The 15,143-nt window shown below is 46.2% G+C and overlaps 1 protein-coding gene across 1 annotated transcript; it reads left to right on the forward strand.

Annotated features, from left to right (window-relative positions):
* The first annotated feature begins 12,542 nt into the window (after window positions 1-12,542).
* Window positions 12,543-13,662, forward strand: LOC123082842 (uncharacterized). Its single transcript, XM_044505077.1, has 3 exons — window positions 12,543-12,882; window positions 12,954-13,194; window positions 13,307-13,662. The coding sequence occupies exons 1-3, from the start codon at window positions 12,828-12,830 to the stop codon at window positions 13,413-13,415; spliced, it is 405 nt and encodes a 134-aa protein (XP_044361012.1). The 5' UTR covers window positions 12,543-12,827; the 3' UTR covers window positions 13,416-13,662.
* The last annotated feature ends 1,481 nt before the right edge of the window (window positions 13,663-15,143 follow it).

Raw genomic sequence — 15,143 nt, forward strand, 5'->3', positions numbered from 1 at the left:
ATCCACAATCACCAAGCAATACTTCCTACCTCCAAGACTATCGAAGGATGGAGGCCCAAAGAGATCCATGTGAAGGAGCTCCAAAGGCCTCTTTGAATAAATGATAGTCGTGGGAGGGTGAGCCTTCTCATGTAGCTTTCCTTCGATACAGGCACTGCAAGCACGATCTTTAGCAAAACTAACATTCGTTAGTCCACGGACATGGTCCCCCTTGAGGAGACTTTGCAAAGATCTCATATTGACATGGGCTAAACGGCAATGCCAAAGCCATCCCACATCAACTTTAGCCATTAGGCATGCCGCGGTCTTAGTGGGTCGCTCCGAAAAGTTAATCACATATAGACCGTTCTCGACATGCCCAACAAAGGCTACTTTAAGAGTCTTGCTCCATAAGAGGGCCACGGTATCAATATCAAAGAAAGTGGCAAAGCCCATGATTGCAAGTTGACGAACGAAAAGTAAATTGTATGCAAGGGACTCAACAAGCATGACCTTCTCGATCGTGAGATCATGAGAGATGACCACCTTGCCAAGTCCCAATACCTTAGAAGATGAGGCGTTACCCCACTCGACATTGGTGGGCATAGATAGAACCTTGTGCACGTCCACCACCAAGTCCTTGCTTCCGGTCATATGATTTGTACCTCCGCTATCGAGCAACCATGATCCACCACCGGAAGCAAACACCTTGTTGGTGGCTTTAGCCATAAGGCACTTGGCGGTGATGCCCTCGTTGGGTGAGTCGAAGAGAGACACCCGTGACGTTGTTGCAATGGCAACGGAGGCCATGGCAACCGACTCATCATCTTCATCATCGTCATCATCCTCATTGTACTCTTCTTGCACAACCAAAGCCTTGGGAGGAGTCTTCTTGGTGAAGTTGTTCTTGTTGGGGAACGACTTGGCCTTGTCTTTTCGGATGAGTTTGCCACCATTGTCTTCCCTCTTCTTATACGAGCATTCCGCAACGAAATGACTCACGTTGCCGCAATTGTAGCAAGTCCTTACACGTTGCTTGCCCCTTGTGCCACTCGAGTTGTTTTTGCTAAAGTTGGGCCTCGAGTTTTTCTTGCTCCAAAATTGCCTTGAAGCAAGTGCCATGTGTTCATGATATGCATACTTCATATCTTCGGGGTTGCTCTCCTCTTCTTCCTCTTCTTCTTCTTCCACGGTGAGCTTGGCCTTCAATGCAAGGTTAGGCTTCTTTGCCCGTTGAGAACGGAGCACCGCATTGTCGGCGGTCTTGTCCAAAATGTTCATGGCCACAAACTCATCCAACACTTCGCTTGAGGTCAAAGTGTGGAAGTATGGTCTTTGACGAATGACGGAGGACATGGCCTTATGGTAGGGCATCATTGCCTTGAGGAATTTGCGCTTGATCCAATTGTCATCCGTGTCCTTACTCCCGTGATCTCGTAGTGAGACCGCGAGTTTGGTTACTCTCCGATAAAGCTCACGAGGTTCTTCATCTTCCTTCATTGCAAACTCATCGGCCTCATCTTGTACCACTTCATAGTTGGAGCGTTGAATACTTGCGCTTCCCCGGTAGAGAGACACGACACAATGCCATGCATCTTTGGCCAAGGCGAAGGTACGAAGATGATGTAGGTCTTTGGGTGGAATTGCATCTTGAATGATGAAGAGAGCATTCTCATTGAATTGATTATCCGCGGCTTCTCGAGGAGTGAAGTTGCTTGGATCATGTGGATAGAAACCTTCTTCAATGATTCTCCAAAGGTTAGTGTTCACATGATTTAAATGACGTTTAAAGCGGTACACCCAAGAATCAAAATCCTCATTTTTCACAATCTTAGGGGGAGGACCGGCATGATTGAGATGAGTGGAAGGAACCGGTCCACCATAAACAAGTGGTGGTTCCACATGGGCAAAGATGCCGATGCCATTCTTGCCACTAGAAGAAGGAGCCTTTTCACTACTAGCCCCCCCCCCCCCTTGTCGGGGATAGCATTCGTCACCTTGTTGGCGGGATCACCCACTTTCAATGGTGCGGTGGATAGTTTAAGCCCTTCAAGAAATTTAGTAAACATGCTTTCAACTTCGGTCGTCATGGAGGTTTTCAATGTCTCCAAGGCCACATTGAACTCCTCACGTGAGACCGAAGTTCCCCCATCGCCCGTAGACGAGATAGGATTCACACCGGAGTGTTCCTCCACACCGTCTACGGTATCAACCATACTCTTTGGACGGTAAAGTCCTTAATAAAGAGACGAGGCTCTGATACCAATTGAAAGGATCGATATGGTTGACTAGAGGAGGGTGAATAGGCAACTACCAATTTTTAGCTTTTCTTTACCAAATTAAACTTTGCATCAAAGTAGGTTGTCTAGATGTGCAACTAGGTGAGCAACCTATATGATGCAATAACAACAAGCATACAAGCAAGCAAGGGTAGAAACAATAAAGAGCTTGCACAAGTAAAAGTAAGAGATAACCAAGAGTGGAACCGGTGGAGACGAGGATGTGTTACCGAAGTTCCTTCCTTTTGAGGAGAAGTACGTCTCCGTTGGAGTGGTGTGGAGGCACCATGCTCCCCAAGAAGCCACTAGGGCCACTGTATTCTCCTCACGCTCTCACACAATGCGATATGCCGTGATTCCACTATTGGTGCCCTTGAAGGCGGCGACCGAACCTTTACAAACAAGGTTGGGGCTCTTTCCACAACTTAATTGGAGGCTCCCAACAAAAACCACGAAGCTTCACCATAATGGAATGTGGCTCCGAGGTGACCTCATCCGTCTAGGGTGCTCAAACACCCAAGAGTAATAAAATCCACACAAGAAAGTATGGGGGAAGCAAATATCCTTTGGTGGAAGTGTAGATCTAGGTCTCCTCCTTCAATCCCTAGCAAATCAACAAGTTTGAGTGGCTAGAGAGAGCAAGAGAGCTTGAAGGGCATTAATGGTGAAGTGAGAGAGGTCAAAGGTAGGAGTGGTAGGTGGGAGAAGCTCCCTTAAATAGTCACCCACATTTCCAACCGTTACTGCATTTTTTGCACTGCAACGGTACAACCGGTCCTCGTCCCGGTACAACCGGGACTCATGGTGTAACTGTAGAACCCTACCAAGCGGTACAACCGGATAGGCGGGCGGTAGTGCCGGCTAAGAAAAACAACCGGACTAACCGCCTGGCTACCGCACAACCACCGCATCAACACAGGAGCTTGACCGGTACTTGGGCGGTGCCTGGCCGGAATAACCGCATGGCCTTGAGCTCTTGGGCGGCTAAGTTCTGAGCGGAAGAACCGCTCGGACCACCGGTGGTACCGGTCATCGTGGGACGACCGGACCAACCGGGCCACTACCGCCCAAGAACCGCATCAAACCAGAAGCGAGAGCGGTACTTGAGCGGTGCATGGACGGAACCACCGCCCCAGCTGTTGCAGAGCATGGTGGCGGTACCACCGCCCGGAGGCAGCGGTACAACCGCTCGAGCAAAGCTGGTGAGCGACAAGACCCAGCGGTACAACCGCTCCAGAGAGCGGTACAACCGCTGGGCAGAAACAGTGAGCAGGAAAGAGGGGAAGAGGCAAGGAAAACTCTCTCTCTTACACACACCTGAGGAAGGCAAAGAGAGGGTGAGAAAAGTGTACGTGAACTGATTCCCCCAGAGCTTCCTAATAAGGATTCCCTCTTGATAGTACGGGTACTCTACGACCAAAGAAAAATAAAAGCGTAGAGGACACGTCTTCGATCTTTTCCTTCAAAGAGGCAATAGCAATCCGATGTAAGCCTAAGCATCGAGAACCTAAAACATATAGCACACGATTAGACCACAAAGGGTTGTCATCATCATCCAAAACATAAAGAAGGGAAATGCCCTTTCAAGTGTGTAACCAGGAGATCCATCGCTTCCCTACTAGAGATCTCCTGAACTAGATATTCAAAGGTACTGTCTGCAATATTGTTGCTATGTAATCCTCCTTACATTGAGAAATATGATACTGGGAAGGATGCTGGAAAGCTAGTGTTGCGTCGCCTAACCAGGTATCCTCCCAAAACCTTGTTGTTGTTTCGTCCCCAACAATGATTTCGCCCTATGGAAAAATGTTTCTTTCACTCTCATGAGTCCCTTCCAAAATGGTGAATCATTAGGTCTTACGGTAACCTGAGCAATCGCTTTGGAGTGCAAGTATTTATTTCTAAGGATTTGTGCCCACATACCCTCTGATTCCTGTGATAGCCTATAAAGCCATTTGCTCAAAAGAAATTTATTTTTAATCTCGAGGTTCTCAATCCCAAGACCTTCCTAGTCTTTTGATCGACAAATAATATCCCATCTTGCCAAGCGATACTCTGTCTTCACCTCGTCTGACAAAATTGCGATACTTTTGGTCGACAAAATTGTTTATTAGATGGTTAGTTTGCTCTTTCCTTTTTCCTATAAGTGCCAATTTGTTTTTTTAGTAAGTGTCATCCAATAAACAGTCAGTCACACTGAAGTGTTGTGATTCCATCGGTAAAACGTGCTAGATATCCAAGTGATTTCTCTTTGCAAAAAAGAACAGATTCAATGGTACAGTATTAGAAAAACCGGCGAATATCTGCTTAATGAGAAAAACAAATAGTATGCTGGCTATGTGGTAAGTGAGAAGTCACACTGAATGGTTAACTTGTTTCTATACAAAACTTTTTGTTACATTTGTTGGAATTCTGTGTCATCGTCGATAAGATTTCTTTGAGCCCTTCCCATGAAGTCACATGAACTCACCATATATAATTGCCCATGAGAAAAAATAGGACTGAGAAGATAAAAATAGATTTTTGAAAGCGTCTAACCTTGGCTCTTTTAATGGTCATACTATAGCATAATCAGACCTGAAGCTGGCATCGCCACAATATAAATAGCCACTTGATACTTGGTGCATCCAAAACAATCCTCGGAATACAAACATGCTTGCCTTTGTGACCTCTGGTGATAATCTCTTGTTCAAACACGCTTTCGCCAGCCTTATGACCAGGAGTAGTGTGCAATTGCATAGCACCGAAGATTGATTCATATTTCTCAAAAGCCTAATAGGCAAACCAATTTTCAGGCTGATTTCATGGCCTGCAAAATAATTATTTTTTTATGAAATGCAAAAACTTTGTGGAAAATAACATATCAGCAGTGCCAACAATCATGTCAATATGCAATTCAAATGGACATGCAAAAAAAATGGATGAGCACATAACCTGAAAAGATGGCCACGGTGTCCATGAATAGAAGTTTGTATCTTTGAAATTTGTAGAAGGGCATACCAGTGTGTTTGAAACTGACAGTGGGTGACAGAGCAAATATTATATATCAACCTTGAGTTTCTTGAAGTATACTGCTGCTAGTTTAGCTAGTCGTATACACTTTGAATCCAAAACTCTGTGAGAACAATTTTGACGATAGCCAACAAAGGAGGCAATAAACTATTGTGTAGCGAGTAAAAAAATCTTCCCATGAGGCTAAAAAAAATATTCCCATGAAAAGAGCTCCCAAGAAAGAAGGGAAGGCAGTCCTCATCAACCTCAGAATGCGGGTAATACTCCAGTAGTCATATCAAAATGTAAAATGTTTACAGAACAATAAAAAAGACTGTCCAAGAGGACATAGGTGGTACATTCCATTTGGAGGTGAAGAAAATTTGAAAGTAATACATTTCAAAATTTGGTGCTTGTGAAGGTATGATATTCGGCAAAGTATCGAGTGAAAAACGCCCATCAGTGAGACTTGAAAACTATCCTCATGGGCCATCGAATTGCAAATGTACGGCGCAGATCACATGTGGGAATACCACCAGCCACTTAATCATAGTTTTCCCAATGACCCCCTACTAACAATAACTGGAACTATCCACCCTCAATTTTTTTTTAAATTATTCCATTCTTACCATTTCTCCGGACGCCGAGGCGACCTGGAGGCTGCGGCGACTCAACGACGACTGATTACAGCGCCGCGCGCGATGGCGACCTGAAGGCCGCGGCAGCACCCCGACGCGACCGCACCTCAACACTGACCACACGCACTGGTGGCGCGGCGATTGCCCGACGTGGGCGTGGAGCCTCCTCCTGCACCGATGGCCATGTGCATTAGTACAATTTAGGCGAAAGTGCATTAGGACATCTCCAACGCTGACCCGTAAATTTGCTCCAACATCTATTCGTGGACAGGAGAGGAACAGTATGCGGACACGGGTGCAGGAGGCGGCCATCCAACACTTCCCGCATATACTTCAAGTCGGGTTTCAACTAAACCGAAGGAAATCCATCAAACCCAACATAACTCATCATACTTTAGATAGAAAAATGACACAAATCATCCATATATAGCATGCAAATAATTTTAGTACAATAATAGTTCAAATTCAACGAGATTAACCGAATGCTTAACAACTTTTTCATGAATGGGCCATGTCATCCCACATGTACTGCCCCTTTAAATTCATACAATAGTGTATATAGCTAAACGGCCGTCCCTCTATCTCGTGGTACATCACAGCAATGCGTACGAGCTACATAATGTGTAGAGCAGCATTGAGTCAATGATTCAATCAACAAGTTGAGCAACAAGAAGCAAAACTTACGATCTCCTCATCTGCCGCGCGCGGTGGCCACATTGCCTCCAGTCGACCAACCACATTAGAAAACTTGGTGACGGAGGTCTGGATGGCGTACCATCGGTACGATAACAACCTCGCATTACATTATTGGATGATGTGTGTGTCGTAGGGCGCAATGTGCTTTCGCGCGTGAAATGAATCATGCATGCACTGCCAGAAGATCCTGCACTGCTCCTGCCTATGAAATCCACGGATACGGCCAACCACGCATCCTCCATGGTCGAGTACCCCACCATCATTCCTACTCTACAAAAATGACATGGCATTCGAGAATAAGCTCAATGTTATTTGACCGAACACCTACCGAGCGTGGTGTCCGCCATGGAGGGGTCGAAGTGTCCCTACCTACGGATGGGTCCTGGCTGGAGGACGCCGTCGTAAAAGACGAATGGGCGCGCCGGTGCTGGTTGCGGGGGTTCGGTAATGCATGTGTGCCGGACGGAAAGGAACAACGACGGTGTTAGAGGAGGGTGGTGCCGATGCAAAGTAAGAGAAGAATGGGAGGAATGAAACAAAATGGGACCAGGAGAGGATTTAGTGTTAGCATGTACACATTACTGTTGTATTTAGTCTGGCACGTCCAGTCCTATATTTGAGGATCTCAACTAACGCCCTGGCCTGCGTGCCTACTTCCTTGGGCTTTCTATATGTAATACCTGTTGTACTGTAATCTGAGATCAAGGGCAATCATTTTATTTTCTAACTTGGTATCAGTGTCCCAGGTCTCTCCCATGGCCGACGACTCCTCCTCCTCTGCGGCCACCATGCCCGCCTCCTCGCCGGCCTTCCTCTCCTCGACAGCCTCCTCCGGCTCGTCCTCGGCCACTGCCGCCAGCACCTCTCAGCACCCCAATTCTCAGTTTGCCCCTCTCTTCTCCTCCACCACCCCACAGCCGCCGCCACCAGCTCCACCCGCTCGCCACCCCATCCTCAATGTGGATCTCACTAGCCACATCAAATTCCTCTTGAATCCCATTGAAAACAATTATCACAAGTGGAAATCTTTCTTCCTGATGGTCCTCCTGCGCTACGGCGTCACCTACCTCATCCAGCATCCACCACCACCCAACGCCGACAGCCACTACCATGAGATTGACACCCATGTCGTCCTCGCCATGTATGCCACCCTTACAGATCAGATCATCGACCATGTGATCGGTGCCACTACCACCCATGCCCTCTGGACTCGGATCCAGGACTACTTCCTTGCCAATTGTGCGGCCCGCTACATGATCCTAAACCGGCAGTACCAAAACCTCAAGCAGGGTGACCTTTTCGTCGACGAGTACACGCGCCGTATGAAGATCATCACCGCCGGTCTCGCGGACATTGATCATGCCGTGACCGAGGTCGACCTCACCTCGCAGTTTCTCCACGGCCTCGACGGGCGCTTCGACACCATCCGTGTGGTCCTGGGGGACACCATTCCCTTGCCATCCTTCGAGACTGTCTTCTCGCGCGTCAAACTCGCCGAGGAGAACCAGGCTTAGCGCGCCTCTGACGCCAGCGCCACCGTGCTCGCTGTTCACAGGAGCGGCGGCACCCCCGACACCGGCAGCTCCTCCGGGCCCCCCAGCTTCCCCAACACCGGCGGCTCCGGCCACCGCTCCGGTGAGCGCGCGGACCAGTCCGCGGATCGGGGCCCCAAGCAGCAGCACGGCCGTGGCAACGACCCCTCTCGTCATGGTGATGGTGGTGATCGCGGCCGCGGTCGTGGGCGCGACGACTCGGGCGGTCGTGGCCACGCCCCACCGGTCTACAACCCCTACATGGGCTTCTTCGCCCCCTATGGGATGGCGATCCCTCCTCCACGCCCCGGCTGGGTTCCTCCAAACTCTGCGGGAGTGCTTGGGCCGCGTCCTGGATCCCACGCCCATGCCTATCCGATGCAGTACTCGCCGTACCACGCGCCCCCGCCACCCCAGCCGTCGTCCTGGGATCATCTCGCCATGCTTCACGCCGCCTACAGCTCCCACGTCTTCCCCAACACTGGCTCCTCCAACGAATGGTACCTCGACAGCGGCGCCTCCAACCACGTGACCGGCAACTCTGGTAATCTCACCTTCTCGAATTCCCCCTCTAAGCATAATTTATCAAGCATTATTGTAGGCAATGGATCTCATCTCCCCATACATGCCACTGGCTCCACACGTCTCCCCCCCCATAATTTTCATTTACGTGATGTTCTTTTCTCCCCTCACGTCACTACCAGCCTTATTTCCGTTCGTCAATTTACTAAGGATAATTCTTGCTCTATCAAATTTTACCCATTTGGCTTTCTTGTGAAGGACCTTCACACCCGGAAAGTCATCCTGATCTCCGCTAGCTCCGGCGACCTCTACCCCTTTCACGGCAACAACAAGGCTTGGCGCACCGCTTTTTCCACCACTGTCTCCGATGGTGATGTGTGGCACCGTCGGCTAGGCCACCCTAGTCCTCATACCCTTCGTTCTTTAGACAACGATTTTCTTACATCATGTAATAAATCTCCACATGCTCCCTGTAGTGCATGCCAACTTGGGCGTCAACCCCGTTTAGCTTTTCCCTCATCCACTAGTCGCACGTTTGCGCCTTTTGATTTAATCTATTGTGATTTATGGACCTCTCCGGTTGTGAGTTTTTCTGGTTATCAATATTACCTTGTTGTGCTTGATGATTACTCTCACCTTTCATGGACATTTCCTCTACGCCACAAATCCGACACATCCACTACACTACATCGTTTCTTTGCTTATGTCAAAACTCAATACAATGTGATCATCAAAGTGTTACAATGCGACAACGGTAGCGAGTTCATCAACTCGGATTTACGCTCTCTCTTCTCTACCAACGGCATAGTCTACCGCTTCTCCTGCCCTCACACGTCCCCCCAAAATGGCAAGGCCGAGTGTTTACTTCGCACCACCAACGATATCGTTCGCACACTCCTAATCCAAGCCAAACTCACCCCTCCCTTTTGGGTCGAAGCCCTTCACACCGCCACCTATCTCCTCAATCGCCGTCCCTCGCGTGCCATTACCAACCAAACACCATATTACCGCCTTCATGGCCTTCACCCCACATATGATCATCTTCGCATGTTCGGCTGCCTTTGTTTCCCCAACCTCTCCGCTACTACACCCCACAAGCTTGCTCCACGATCCACACGCCGCATTTTCCTCGGCTATCCCCTAGAACACAAGGGTTATAGGTGGTACGACCCACTTTCCCGGCGCGTTATAGTATCTCGTCACGTTATTTTTGACGAGAACACATTCCCATATGAGCCTCCCACACCATTGCCTACCGCTACCCCGTCCGCAGAAGATCCGGTCCCTGCGATACAGCTGCAGCGACCCGTCCCAGATCCCATCGCGCCGACAACCTCGGACGGGCCCCACCAAATCCCCGCGCGGCCCCACCACCCACCCCATGCCACCAATCCCCGCACCAGCCCTCCCACTCCCACCGCGCCACCGTCCACGGGCGGCCCCACTTCCCACGCGCCCACCGGCTCGCCCTCGTCACACGCGCCCGCCAGTCAGCCCCGCTCTCCTCGGGATCCCGAATCTGACGCACCTGCCTTCCCCCTAGCGGCCCACCTGCCTTGGATCCCACGCCCGGCCCCTCTTCTACCGAATCCTCCTCGGATCGTGCGCCTGACTCCCACCTGCCGCTCGCCAGCCCCACCAAATCTGCCTCTGATTCCGATCCAGCCTATACCACGCCTCCACGTCGGCCCCAGCATGCAATACCAATTGCACCACCGCAAAACTCCCACAACATGCGCACTAGAGCCAAATCAGGATTTTGCATACCCAAGCGCCTGTTTCTCGCCACCACCTCTACTTCCGCCATATCCCCCATACCACCCACCTATCGTTCTGCCCTCAAAGATCCAAATTGGTTACAAGCAATGCGTGATGAATTTAATGCTTTGATGATGAATTCGACTTGGTCTTTGGTTCCAAAGCCTGCAGGTGTCAACGTGGTAACCAGCAAATGGATCTTTCGTCACAAGTTCAATCCTGACGGATCCTTGGCACGCTACAAAGCGAGGTGGGTTGTTCAGGGGTTCACTCAACAGGAAGGTGTGGATTATGCTTTTAGTGGATGGCCTACGACAAGCGTTCTGTTTTCTGCTATTCTTTTAAATAATACATATTTTTTATTAAATTTCAGAAATATTACGCCGTAATTATATTCTTCAAAAATAATATCGAGTCGGCCTGCTGCTGGCCGATTGGATCCAGTCGGCCTGCTGCTGGCTGATTGGACCCCAGTCGGCCCACTGTAGGCCGATTGGATCCAGTCGGCCCACTGCTGGCCGATAGGCCCCAGTCAACCCACTGCTGGCCGATTGGCGTCCAGTCTGCTTCCTCTAGGTCGACAGATGCATGCATCCATTTATCTTTGAAATGAGTATTTGAAAAATGTTGATCATGCATATAAAAATGTTAGTCAAGCATTTGATAAAAAATATTGAACAAGTATTTAAAAAATATTGAAAAAATATTTGAAAAATGTTGAATAGGTATTTGAGAAATGTTAAAGAAGTATTTAAAAAAAATGTTGATCATGTATATAAAAATATTAAATAAGTATTTTTAAAAAATGTTGATCATATATATATAAATGTTAAAGAAGTATTTTAAAAAACGTTGATCATGTATATAAAAATGTTGAACAAGTATTTGAGAAAATGTTAAACAAGTATTTAAAAAATTGAAGTATTTGAAAAATGTTTAACATGTGTATAATATACATGATCAATATTTTTATATTGATCAACATTTTTACAAATACTTGTTCAACATTTTGATATACATGATCAATATTTTTTCAAATACTTGTTTAGTCTTTTTTCAAATAATTGTTTAATATTTTTTGCGAATGCTAGATTAATATTTTTTATAAATGGTCAACATTTTTTAAAATACTTCTTCAACATTTTTCAAATACCTATTCAACAGTTTCAAATATTTTTTCAACATTTTTCAAATACTTGTTCTATATTGTTTTTTCAAATGCTTGATTAACATTTTTATATGCATGCTCAACATTTTTTAAAATACTTCTTCAACATTTTTTAAAATACTTCTTCAACATTTTTCAAATATTCATTTCAAAGATAAATGGGTGCATGCACCTGTCGGTCTAAAGAAAACAGACTGGACGCCAATCGGCCAGCAGTGGGCCGACTGGATCCAATCGGCGTACAGTGGGCCGACTGGGGTCCAATCGGCCAGCAGCAGGCCGACTGGATCCAATCGGCCAGCAGTAGGCCGACTGGGTATTATTTTTAAAAAAATATAATTATGGCGTAATATTTCTGAAATTTAATAAAAAAAGATGTATTATTTAAAAAATCTGGCCTGTTTTCCAAATATTGCTAATGGCTTTGGCGCCACGTACTTGGTCCAGGACTTTTTGCGAGAGGAATGGAACGGATGACGACGCCGCATATGCACTGACGACCTCCCTGCAGCTGCAGTCACAGCCGCCGCTGATAACGATGCACTGCATATTCTATCTAATCTAGTCTAGCTTCAGAATGTACTCGATCTGTCATCGAAGTCACCGATCTTGTGAGTGCGTCTGGTAGGAACATCGTATCAAATGATACTCCCTCCATTTCATAATGTAGTACTTTCTCTATCCACGTGTTTCAACTTTGACCGTAAATTTAACTATCAAGACTGATTGCGGCAGGAGCAAAAATCATATCAGTGAATTCGTATACGAAAGAAGTTTTTAATTATATTTCTCCCGCCGCAGTTGATCTTGTTGATTAAATTTATGGTCAAAGTTAGACTTCGGGAAACGCGGGCATACTATATTTTAGAATGGAGGGAGTACTGAAACACTGATAAGGACGCTTTGACCAATGGCCACTTGCAGGGCTAAGATAAGCACACAGGCTAGACAACTTCGGCCCCAGGTTTTTGTTACAACTGAAACCACTCCACTCCGGATGTGATCGATCGACAATCCCGTGTGCTAATCCGGTATCTGTAGACTGTAGCAGTACTAGTACCTTCCGGTGTCCAAACAAAGTCGAGCACTCAAGCCCCGCTGCATGCATATATAGATACGACCAGATCCATCGATGTTATCACTACGCTCTTCAGCACTCACAACTAGACATTCTTCGTCTCGTTGATCCTGCGAATATATTCGATTCTACTAGCTACATCGATCTCTGGAAGAAGTTGATCATCGAACGAAGCTAGCTAGCTAGATGGGGTCTCTGATGGCTGGTTGGGATTCGCCGGTTCTTGGCGATGGCACCAAAGGTATATATGCGGCTACACACACGGTTCAGTTACTGCTTGCAGCCATGTTTATGTATTCCTTTTGCTTGCAGCTCGTGTGACGAGGAACCGGTCCCTGACAAAGGAGGAGGTGGAGGCTTTCTGGCGGCAGCGCGGGAAGCCGGCGCCGGAGGACGGCGGCGACGTCACCTCGCCGCTTGGCTCCCCTGGTCGACCTATGGAGAAGAGCCCGCTGGGAAGCTCGCAGAGGAGCAGGTCACCGGCGTCGTCTCCGGTGTCTGGCGTACACGAGGAGACGATCGGCGCCGCCGACGCCGGCAAGAGCCGGGACTGGTACGTTACAATTGCGACCAGCCGCCGATGATGGCACTCTATACTTTGATTTAACGTGGCCAACCCATTGGATCTTGATCTGTTAATTGTTTGTTTTTGGGTCGGTGGGCAGGTGGACGAGGAGCAACTGGGCCTTCCTCAACGAGCCGCCGCAGGAGGAGAGGCCGGGAACGGCGCACACCTACACGCCGCAGTTCCACGTCGCCGCCGGCAACGCCTGACCGGACATGCTCGTAGAGTGTACGCAATACTAGTAGTACCACGTCACGTCACGCTGCTGGAATGCCTAGGGTAGGCCCTACTGCCTTGACCGTACCGCGCGGAGATGCACAATATGTCCATATGGGGTCATTTCCCTGTCAAATATCCCTTGTACAATAGATGTATTGTAAATGTATATGTAAGTTGCGTATGTATTATGTAAGTAAAATACAGAGTGAATTTCAAAAACATAAAATTATATGAGTTTCTCGGAGGTGCTCATAGGGGTAGCGTGTGTATGTGTACATTCATAGGGATGAGTGTATGCGCGTATGTTTGAGCGCTTGCGTCTGTACTGTGTTAAAAAAAGGTTAACTTGGACTTTATAGCACATACACAAGAGAGAAGTGCATATTTTAACCTTAAACTTTTGCCCTAGTTTAATTTACAACCTTAAACTTTAATACCGTCTAAATTACAACCCCCAACTTTCAAAACCGGCTAGAATTCAACCCTCCCTTATCTGTTGACCGGTTTTGACCAGTCAACAAGTCCAGTCAGCATGCCACGTTAGCAAAAAATGCAAAATTTTCAAGGGAAAAAAACTGTAAAATCAAAGAAAATCTAGAAAAAGAAATAAGAAATCAAATTCCCAGAAAAACAAGGACAAACGAATTTCCGAAAAATCAAAAAAATCTAGAAAAAACCCCAAAAATCAAATTCCTGAAAAAATGTTTCCATAAAAAGAAATCCATTTTTTATTTTCCCTAGTTTTTTCGCCTATATTGTTTCATAAATTTTCTTTATATATATATTCTTGATTTTTTTCCTGATCTCACAAATTTTTATTTACTTGTTCTTGAAAATTTGAAAAATCAAAATCTGACATGGCATGCTGATTGGACCCGTTGACTAGTCAAAACTGGTCACCCTAGGTCAAAATCGATCAACAGGGAGGGGAAGGTTGAATCTTGACCGGTTTTGAGACTTGGGAATTGTAATTTAGACAGTATTGAAGTTTGAGATTGTAAATTAGACCAGGGCAGGAGTTAGGGGTTGAAATATGCACTTCTCTCCATACATAAAGACCAAAGTACAAGGAGCTGCTTTCCCACTGGTTTTTCGTACAGTTAATTTCTAGGTTTATGCTACCTTCCCCACTATTTTTATATTCGGATGTTTTTCTCTTTTTTGTTTCTTTTTCTTTTTAAATATTTAAAATTCCCTGAATTTTCCAAAGGCTATGAAGTATTTTTTTTCCTAAAATTCATGATTTTTTAAATATCCATGTATAGTTTTCAGATTGGTGATTGTTTTAAATTCAAAAAAATAATTGAAAATCAAATGTTTTTAAAAATTCACAAATTTAAAAAAATCATCCACAATTTTTAAGTTTCTGATCACTTTCTAAATTCATGAATATTTTCTTAAGACCCAAGACAGTTTTTTGCAAATTTGTGAATTTTTAAATTTTTCGAAAAATCAATGCAATTCGTGAATATTTTTCAAATTTGGGACGTATACCCTTTGTCCTTTTTACATGGCACACACATATTACAAAGTCCAACTTTGACCATAAAATTGACCAATAAACACATGGATTATGTGTCACAAAAATATAGTACTATTCAATTCATAGTAAAATGTAGTTTCCAATGATATAAATTTTGCCAACACATAATTAACGTATTTTGATGAAACTAATGGTCAAAGTTTATGCATACAAACAAAGGACGCCATATAAATAG

This window comes from Triticum aestivum, chromosome 4A, assembly GCF_018294505.1.
Source record: "Triticum aestivum cultivar Chinese Spring chromosome 4A, IWGSC CS RefSeq v2.1, whole genome shotgun sequence".
NCBI lineage: Eukaryota > Viridiplantae > Streptophyta > Magnoliopsida > Poales > Poaceae > Triticum > Triticum aestivum.

Coding starts and splice junctions, on each gene's coding strand:
- LOC123082842 (XM_044505077.1), top strand. CDS start 12,828: ATGGGGTCTCTGATGGCTGGTTGGGATTCGCCGGTTCTTGGCGATGGC. Junction 12,883..12,953: donor TCTTGGCGATGGCACCAAAG/GTATATATGCGG, acceptor TTTTGCTTGCAG/CTCGTGTGACGAGGAACCGG. Junction 13,195..13,306: donor GCCGGCAAGAGCCGGGACTG/GTACGTTACAAT, acceptor GTCGGTGGGCAG/GTGGACGAGGAGCAACTGGG.